Source organism: Sciurus carolinensis, chromosome 2 (genome assembly GCF_902686445.1).
Source record: "Sciurus carolinensis chromosome 2, mSciCar1.2, whole genome shotgun sequence".
Lineage (NCBI taxonomy): Eukaryota > Metazoa > Chordata > Mammalia > Rodentia > Sciuridae > Sciurus > Sciurus carolinensis.
The window spans coordinates 120,996,446-121,006,762 of record NC_062214.1 but is presented as its reverse complement, the minus strand read 5'-3'; the positions used below and the strand labels follow the sequence as shown (position 1 = coordinate 121,006,762).

The following is a 10,317-nucleotide window of genomic DNA, read 5'->3' as shown; positions in this document are numbered from 1 at the left end:
GGAGTGGGCAGAGAATGCATCCATAACAAATGCCAGCATCTGTCTAGTGACAATGACTGTCATCAAAGAGACAGAACATAAGTGCTGGCAAGGAAGTTAGAAGAAGGAATCTTCACACACTGTTGGTAGAAATGTACGTTAGCACAGCCGTTGTGGGAAAAGGTACGGAGGTTCCTCAGAAAATTAAAAACAGAACTACCATGTGATCCAACAGTCCCACTATTGGGTATTGATCCACAGGAAGTGAAGTCAGTATGTGGAAGAAACCTCTTCTCTTCCAAGTTTATTTCAGCACTAGTCACAATAGCCAAGAGGCAGAAACCACCTAAGTGACCACCAGCTGATGAACAGATAAAGAAGATGGGTACATGATGGCAATGGAATATTATTTAGCCATAAAATGATAGAAATCCTGTCAATTTGAAATAATATGGATGAACTAACTCCTCATTATGTTAAATTAAATAAGCCAGGCACAGAAGATAAGTACAATGCACATGAGGAACCTAAAAAGTGGATATCAGGAAGTTGTGAGTGACATGATGGCTCCCAGAGGCTGGGAGAGCCGAGGAAAGGGGACTGGGAGGTGTTTATCAGTGGGCACCAAGTTGCACACCAAGCAGGGTGACTAGATAATGATAGCAATGTATTGCATATCTGTTTTATAATTTATTTGTTCTTTTTAGATACACATAAGATTTATTGTATATTTTAAAAAGAAGATATTTTAGTTTTCATTATACAGAAATGTTTGAGAAGATGGTGTGTATACACTGTTTTCAGTATTGCACAATACATTATATATATCGAAACACCGTGTTTTCCCATTAACATTAGTAATTCTACATTATGCATTTAATTTTTAAATAAATAGATCAATGAATATTAACATTGAAAAAATACACCCAAGTAGTTCTTTACAAGAACTGGGGAAAGGAAAGAGAATGGAGTGGAATCGCCTCAGACTGCAGCCCAGCTCTGAGGGAGTCCTGCCCAGGTTGATGGGAGCTCCCAGGCAAAGGCTGGCCCTTAGAGGAGTTCTGCCTTGGGTGGAAATGCCCAGGCTCTGGCACACTCACTTCTGCCAGTCACTGGATGGGAGCAAAAGGGACAGGGATGCTCCTGTGAGTGCTGCTCTGGAAACTGCAGTGGCGACAACTGGATGCTGCCAGCAGCCTCATCCCTTGGAGCAGGGGGTGTCTTGAGGGGTCTAGCGTGGCTGCTCCTGACACAGGGCCAGCTCCTCCCTTCCGGCTGCATTGCGATCCCACGTCATTCAATTGAATTGTTGTTGGAGCTCCCACTCTTGGCTTTGTTTGAACAGAGGCCCAACTCTATTTGCTAATATCCCTTTGCTTCTAAAACACTCTGTAACCTACCTTTCCATCTGTTTTCACTCTGCACTTCATCATAGCTGCCATCTTTTCCTGAGGAAAACAGGAAATATTATGTGCTAAAAGTTATCAGGAATAGGCCGACTCTCTGACACTTGAGCGGTCTATGGAAGGGATGTCTAGTTTTGAAGAAAAATATTGTCTGTGGAGAACAGTGGTTGATTTCTATTATTTTATACATTTTATTAATTATTACCCTATTTAACTGTTCAGTCCTTGCAGTAAATTAGAAATGCAGTGTTTAAAGAAGAATGTCTTCTCATTCCTTTTTTACAGGGAGAAAACGTCCAATATTTTATCATTAAATATAACTTGTGTTAGAGATATTTTATAAATATCCTTTATCACTTTGGTGAATTTTCATTCTATGCCTTCATTTCTAAGAGTTTTAGCATAAACCTGTATTAGATTTTATTCATTGCATGTTTCTATATTTATTGGGATATGCAAGATTCTTTTTATTCATATCCTGTGATTTACTCCAAATGGTAAATTAACCTTTCACTTCAGATATAAATTTAATCTTTATATAACATAAAATTATTAAAATGTATTGTTTCAGTTTCTGGGATTTTTTATTTATTCATTTGTTTCATTGGTTGGTTGTTTTTGTTTTGGTTCATTTATTGTTTTTTTCTTCATGAATGGCCTATAAAGTTTGATGTCAAATTTATGTTAGTTGAGTAAATGATCTGCAAAAAGAATTACCAGCTGGTCTGACAGGTTCTCACGTTCTCCACATCTCATGGATGTCTTGCCAAAAAGAAAAGCTATAAAAGGAAAGATAGAAATGACTTGGTCAAATCTCTTGAAAACATGCTAATTAAGTCTTGTGATGTTATTACTATTAAAAAGAGATGGAATATTTTAATGAATGAAATCCTTTTAGCAGGATATACATTATATATCTAGTTTTCTAATCAGCCTGGAATCTATGGACTAAGAGTGTGGAAATGTCTGTTTATGCAATTAATTAGAATAGAATTTAAAAAGTAGCGTGACAAGGTAAACTACCTGAAAGTGGTGTCACAGATATGGTTAGAGTTAAGTATTCGGTTGTATCTGCTATAAAGTAGTGCGGGAAAACCTCCAGAGTCACCTTGATGGTGTCAGGAGTCTCCATGCCATCGCGAGCCTTGCTTTAATTATCAATGAACTTGGATCCTCAGCAAGTCACGAAGCGACCATCCCTAGGGCTGGGGGAACAAAGGAAAGAAATGAGGAATATTGAAATTCAGTGATTTTAAAAACAAATTTACTTTAAACTGATGCTTAAAAATTTAAAGAGGCAGTTATGATATTTGATAGAGGCGTACATTGTATAAAGTTCCAATCAGGTTAAACTATCTCTCTTCAAGCATTTATCATTTCTTTATGGTAAGAACTTCTAAAACCCCTTCTTCTACTTTTGTGAAATATGAGGTATGTTATTGTTATTTGCAGTGACACAAGAACTTCTTCTTCCCATATCTGTGACTTAGGACCCTCCAGGCAACCTCTCCCCACCCTTTCCTTACCCTAGTCTCTACGACACTCCTTGCCATCTGTCTACTGTGAACATCTATGAGATCAACTTTCCCAAATCCCATGTGAGATGCTTTATTATTTATATTTTTGTGCATTATTTCACTTGACATAATACTCTCTAGATCTTCCTAAATTCTTGCAAAAAGATTTCATCTTTTTTATGACCAAAATGTATTCCATTGTTTGTATGTTCCCAGTTTTATCTATCATCAAATGATGGACACTTAGATTGTTTCCATCACTTGACTCTCCTGACTAGCAAGGGGATAAACAAGAGTATGGATTCTCTGACATAATGCTTTCATTTTTGGATCATATCGTAGATCTATTTTTACTTTTGTGAGGAATCTCCACACTGTTTCCATAATGGCTGTACTAAATTACATTCTTACCCACCGTTTGCCAGGATTCCCTTTTCTCCACATCCTTGCCAGCAAAGCTTTCTGATAATAGTCTTGTGTCTAAAATCGAGTGAAATTCAGTGATTTAGCAAAGGATTCCCATAGGAATGAAATCCAGATCTTTGGGAGAGAGCAAGATTCTCTGCTGTTATTTTCTCTGAACTCAGAGGGGCAATGAAGCCTGAGACTGAGGAATCTAAACACAGGGTGCCACATTCTAGTGCTGTTGTCTTCAAGGGAACAGGATGAGGCTTTTAGAAATTTCCAGCCTGAACTCACTTCTGGCCACAGTGAGCTATTTCTTAGACACGCAGGGCACAGCAGGCAGAGGGAAAGCTCCCAAGAAGTGGCAAGTGGAGAGTTAGTCCTCTCCTGCTTCTCAGTCTGGTAGTCTCATGGAGTGCACCTGTTGTCCAAGCACAAAGGGAGCCAGAGAGGAAACAGAAGTGTGGTTCCCATCAGGCAGCCGACTATGAACACACAGCTTTTGAGATGAGTCAGTAATAATTGGGACAACAGATTCTTTAATTGCAAGGTATATTCATTAACAGATACAACACACTAAGATGTTCTGACTTTAGGAAGTTTTGTAATAGTAAAATTTTCCATTATATGTAAACATTCAAATATTTGGTATGAACTTGTTCACACATCACCTTGTAAGATATGTAAGAATGAAAGCATCTTAGAATGGCATTTTTCATTCCTGACTTTGATTATGTATGCCTTGCTCATTTTCTTCTTGATCAGTTTTGCTAATGTTTGATCAGTTTGGTTATCTTTTGAAATAATGAACTGGTTTTGTTGATGTATTGAATTTTATTTTGTTTTATTTTTCCAGGCAAAAAGTATTTTAATGATAGTTCGATTTTAAATCTTTTCTCTGGAGTATTTGTTTCATTAATAGCACATATTAATTGTACAAGTTAATGGGCTTCACTGTGACATTTGCATACATGCATATTGGTGCCTTGGTCAAATCCTTCTACCTTTGTCCCTCCTCTCTCTCTCTATCTCCTCCTACACTCCACACTCCACCTGTTCCCTTTTAGATCTTTTTTGTTTGTTAGTTTCCATATATGAGAGAAAATACAGGGAACTTGTCTTTCTGTATCTGACTTCTTTTATTTAATGTGTTCCATTCATTTTGCTATAAAGGGTGTGATTTCATTCCTTATGGCTGAATAGTACTCCCAATATGTATATAACTAAGATCTCCTTTATTCTTCTGTAGATGGGAACTTGGCTGGTTGCATCTGTTGGCTATTGTGAAGAGTGTGTCAATAAACATGGGTATATAAGTATCTCTTTTTTTATGCTGACCTATTTCCTTTTAGTATACAACCAGAAGTTTTATAGCTGGATCATATGGTAGTATAAAAAAGAAAGATTAAAAAGGAAAGGGGAATAGAAGAGATATATATGGTAAGAAAGAAAAGAGAAAGAAAGAGAAAGAAAAGAAAGAAAGAGAAAGAAAGAAAGAAAGAAAGAAAGAAAGAAAGAAAGAAAGAAAGAAAGAAAGAAAGAAAGAAAGAGGGGGGAGGGAAGGAGTAGAGAGAACGACAACAACAAAATAAGTATTAATAAAAATAAAAGTGTCCTCCCCACTCGGGTGCTTGAATGAGGGGTGAGAGTGGATGCTCGCCACCTATCCCGATCAAAGCTTTCCTGAGTTTTCTTGGGTCGTGCACTCAGTAGACAGAGCAAAGCCTGGGGGTTGGCACCCACCTCTTCGTTCCTTTGTGGTACTTGCTTTTTGACCAGCAAGAGTGATTTGCAGCTGAAGCTCTTTGGATTCCTACCAGCTGCTTTGCATGCTGGAATGAGCTTTGTGAGAAGTGGAGCCCCACAGATACTGTTTCTCCCTGGAGCTTTCTGGTCAGCACTCTCTGAGGGCAGGGCTAATGTCAGCTAAGGGCTGTTTCCCCAGAAGTCCCTGCAGATGGAGAGAGGCCATAGAGTCAGGAAATAACTGGAGGAGTCAGGCGAGAGTGGTGGAAGCCATGTGACCTGCTGTCCATGATTCCTTTTTTTTTATTTTTTTATTGGTGCATAATAATCTTGCAGAACAGTGGGTTTCACTGTGGCATGTTCATATTTGCACGTAATATACTTTGATCAATTTCATTCTCCAGGACCTCACCCTGCCTTCCCTCCTCCATCCCTCTGTTTTGCTTCCTCTTCTTTACTGGTCTTTCTTCTATTTTCATTAAATCCTTTTTATCCTCATTTTCTCTCTAGGCTCTACCTATGAGTGAAAAAATATGACCCTTGAGTGTCTGTGTCTGGCTTATTTCATTTAACATCATTCTCTCCAATTCCATTGGCTTTCTGTGAATGATGTAATTTTGTTCTTCATGACTGAATAAAACTCTGTTGCATATATACCACATTTTCTTTATTCATCTGTGGACCAACACCTAGGCTGGTTCTATAACTTGGCTATTGTGAATTGTGCCGCTGTAAACAAGGATCCACGTATATCTCTGTAGTATGCTGACTTTAGTTCTTTTGGGTAAATGCTGAGAAGGGGTATATCTGAGCAGTGTGACATATGGTGGTCACATTCCTTGTCTTTAGAGGAACCTCCATACTAATTTACATAGGGGCTCTACTAACCTACATCTCTTCCAACAGTGTATAAGTGTTCTTCCCTGCCATTTTCCCAGCATTTATTGTATTTACATTCTTGATGCTTGTCATTCTAAGTGGGGTAATATGAAATCTCATGGTGTAGTTTTGATCTGTATTTCCCTGGTGGCTAGAAATTTCGAGAGTTTTTCATGTAATTGTTTGCTGCCCTGATTCTGATGGTCCCAGAACTGCCTACCAGGTGGGAAATCAGAAGCAACTCTTCACTGCCCCAGCCTCTGGTAGTGGCATCCCTGAACTACTGATTGCAAAGGCAAGCACCTTCCACTCCCCTCCTCCTCTCACTGCACTCTGATTTTCCTATGCAACACAATTCCCAGCAGGTTTGTATCAGAGTCTCTCCTCAGGGCAAAACTAACTCTTGGCAACAACCTGCTGAGCCAGTGCAGTAATGTTGCTTTAGGGTCCAGGAGATAGGATTTTTACTCTGAGGGCAGTAAGCACAGACAATATGACGAGTGTTGCTTGTGTGTGTGTGTGTGTGTGTGTGTGTGTGTGTATACACATATATATTGTAATTTGTATTTTACTATCTATGTCTAGGTAGTAATAAAGTCATGTTACTATATATCGTAAAATAGTTTTATCACTACTACATGAATAATGATTTTACAAAATATAGAAAATATTGTATATATACATACATCAATGTGTACATATAGGTATAGACACACATATTGCAAGTGCTGTACATGTGTGTTTATCTAGTTATCTAGTTGTTTTCATAGTGGGGGTTGTTGTCAGGTATGAATGCAAAATTGAAAATTTGTCCAGTGCAATACCACATAATCATTTAGCTAATCAAACTGGAGAAATTAAATGGGTAATTTATTTACTCTTTGCCTTTGGTATCAACAGTCTAAATTTATTTTGCTTTGAAACAGTACAACTCCCTCCTTCTTCATCCTGCATTATGTCAATTATTGCATGTAAGGAAAACTGCAATTGTAAAAATAAGAAAGACAAGACAAGAAATAACTAAGGATTGCAAATTCTTCTCCCTTGGTATTTGAAAATTTAAAAATCAAGGAGAACCACATGTATATGAACAATTAAGACTTGAAAACGTAAAAGATTTACATCATAGGGCAAAGAGAGTGGTATTGTTCTTTCGCCTTTTATCATTTTGTTCTCCAAGTGGGAGAAGACAACTCAAATGTCTTTAGTATCATCCCTAGCTTAGAATTAGGATGAATATGTCATACTGGAATTTTTCAGTTTACATCAAATGAAAATTTAATTTTATGCATTAAATAATGAGGGGAAATCATGTTTAAATAAACATGGATAGCGTCCTTAGAAAGAGACTATGAGTGGATGATAGTCCATAACCATATTGGAGAGTTCTAATAAGTTCATTTACTACCTTCCTTGTTCTTGAAGAAAAAAATTTCTTTGATTCCTTTGAATTGCATGGAACATAAAATAGCTTTTAGAAACATGCATACAAGTGTAATGGGACCCTCCCTTAGAGCTTAAAGGTTTTAAGTTATATTACAGAAATGTGACACATTTTCTATTGATACATACCACTATCATCATGCTGAATTTATTTAAAAATTGGGAGTAAAATACTGGAGATTGAACCCAGAAGCGCTTAACCATTGAGCTACATTCCCATCCCTTTTTAATGACTTTTTATTTTAAGACAGGTTCTCACGAAGTGTCTTAGGACCTCTCCAAATTTCTGAGTCTTATCTTGAACTTGTGATCCTCCAGCCTCAGCCTCCCAAGCAGATGGAATCACAGTTGTGCACCAGTATACCTAGCAATCATGCTTCACTTTTAAAACAGAAATAATAACTAATTCATAGAGATTTGGTAAGTACTATATAATCTATGTCAAATATATTCTCTGTGTTGAGAACATAGGTAGTATTTAATAAATAGTTGGAATTTTTATAGCTGTCATTTTAATAATCTTTGAACTTATACAAAGGGATTTTTTGGGGGGTACTAGGGATTGAACTCAGAGTCATCTAACCACCAAGCCACATCCCCAGCCCTATTTTGTAATTTTATTTAGAGACAGGATCTCACTTAGTTGCTAGTGTCTTGCCATTGCTGAGACTGGCTTTGAACTACCAATCCCTCTGCCTCAGCCTCCCAAGCCGCTGGGGTTACAGGTGTGTGCCACCAGGCCCAACTTAAAGAAGGGATATTGATATAGAGTTATTATTCCCTCCAAGTAGTCAGAATCTAAGTATTGGATTTTAAACATATTTTCTTAATGGAAAAACCACTAACCATATGTCTCTGAGCACTCAAAGCTCAAAAATAAGAATGAGACATATATACAGTACAATTTAATTTACAGACCAAAATGTAGACAAATCAGGCTGCACACAATGGATTTCTTGATTACATGAGACCTATTATTCCATGGATTTCACATGCTGATTCACCAGTTTGTTTACAGCTTTCTTAATATGGTTATTTCTCAGTGTGTAAATAGCTGGATTCAGGAGAGGAGTGATTACTGTGTAAAACACAGCTAGAAACTTGTCCACCCAAGTGATGCTGACTGGCCACAGATAGATGAAGATGCAGGGTCCAAAGAACAACACCACCACTGTGATGTGGGAAGTACAGGTAGAGAGTGCCTTTGAGGCACCCCCTTCAGAGCGAAGGCGCACAGTTACTAGGATATAGGTATAGGAGATCAGCAAAACAATGAAGCAAGTTGTTGCCAAAATACCACTGTCTGCATTTATCAGCATTCCCAAAGTATTAGTGTCCATGCAGGCTAATTTAAGCACTAAAGGAATATCACAGAAAAAGCTGTCCACTACTCTGGGACCACAGAAGGGCAGCTCCAAAATCAAAAACAGTTGACTCATGGCATGCAAGAAGCCAATGATCCATGATATCAGAACTAGCCAGATGCACTTTTGTCTGTCCATGATGCTGGAGTAATGGAGTGGTTTGCAGATGGCCACATAACGGTCATAGGCCATTGTCACAAGAAGCACCATCTCACCTCCTCCAAAGAAATGCACACAGAGGATCTGGCTCATGCAACCCCCAAAGGAAATGGTCTTCTTGTCCTTTAGGAGGTCTGTGGTCAGTTTAGGGGTGGTGACTGAGGAAAGGCAGAAGTCAACAAAGGAGAGATTAGCCAACAGGAAGTACATGGGGGAATGGAGATGGGGGTCAGTGATGATTAGTAGCACGACAAAGAGGTTGCCCACCACAGTCATCAGGTAGAGTATGGAGAATGACAGGAAGAGGAAGATCTGCAGCTCCTTTGAGTTACAAAGTCCCTGAAAAATGAACTCATGCACCACAGACCGGTTTGCTTCTTCCATTTAGCATTTTCTGTTCTAATGGGATCCAAAGAGAAAGAGATGCACTAAGAACTTGTAGAACAGAAACAAAGACTTAATGTTCAGCTTGCAGTGCTCAGGTAACTACATCTCATGCACAAAGTGGAAATCTTAGCATTGTACTAACTTGAGGTTTAGAATAAATATTTCTTGAATTTAGATGTATGCACAGACTTGTGGCTAAGCAGGGGGCTACGGAAATATAGAAAGGCAGGACAAACATTACAACAGTCCTTTTGGTGGAAGAAAGAGAAAGGAGATGGAAGGAAGTGGCTACATTTTGACTGATGATTAGAGGCTAGACTCAATCAGGTATTTGTGATAAGGGAGGAAGGGAAGAGTAGAAGAAATCTTGGGAGATTGGTTAGACAGTGAAGTTACTCATTCATTATTGTATCTTGATCTTCCTATACTCCCAGGATTTATTTGCTGAGCAAATGAAAGAAGTTTTTGAAGACTCAAAGAAATAATAATGCTTCAGTGTGCCTCATTGGAAACCTCACTCCATCTTACACATCAAAGGAAGTGGGGTAGTTCACATCCTTGAGGGGGTTGATATCTACATATTAGAGTATGAGGAAATGAGAAGTAAGTTGTATTTCTTACTCAATGCATTCCTACAGGTCATTCTGATGTATGATTACAAAGTATCCTAGGTCAAAATTTATATTTTGCACATGTTTTCCATATGCACAAAATTAATTCGTAATAGTTTTCTAACTCAGAATGAAGTTTCAATAGATTTTTAATGCAATTATTTCCACTGTCTTTTTAAAGAGCTTTTGAAGGCATACTTGACATAAAATAAACTGGAGACATTTGAAGTGAAGTGTGACAAAAAGAAAGAAATGCAGGTCAAAAACTTTATCCTTCAGAAGTGAAATACACGGCTATCAAAAATGAATATTCTGATTTAAAATGTCTATAATAAATCATCCCCATAAATGTTTCTCCAAGTCATGAATCTGCCTCTTCTGCAAGAGAGACTAGTCTTCAATGCACAGCTGTAAAATATAT

At 38.0% G+C, this 10,317-nt stretch overlaps 1 protein-coding gene across 1 annotated transcript; it reads right to left on the bottom strand.

The window, feature by feature from the left end:
- Positions 1-8,349: 8,349 nt before the first annotated feature.
- LOC124976450 (olfactory receptor 4K3-like) lies at positions 8,350-9,282 on the bottom strand. The gene has a single exon (XM_047539323.1). It carries the CDS (start codon positions 9,280-9,282, stop codon positions 8,350-8,352), a length of 933 nt encoding a protein of 310 aa, XP_047395279.1.
- Positions 9,283-10,317: the final 1,035 nt, after the last annotated feature.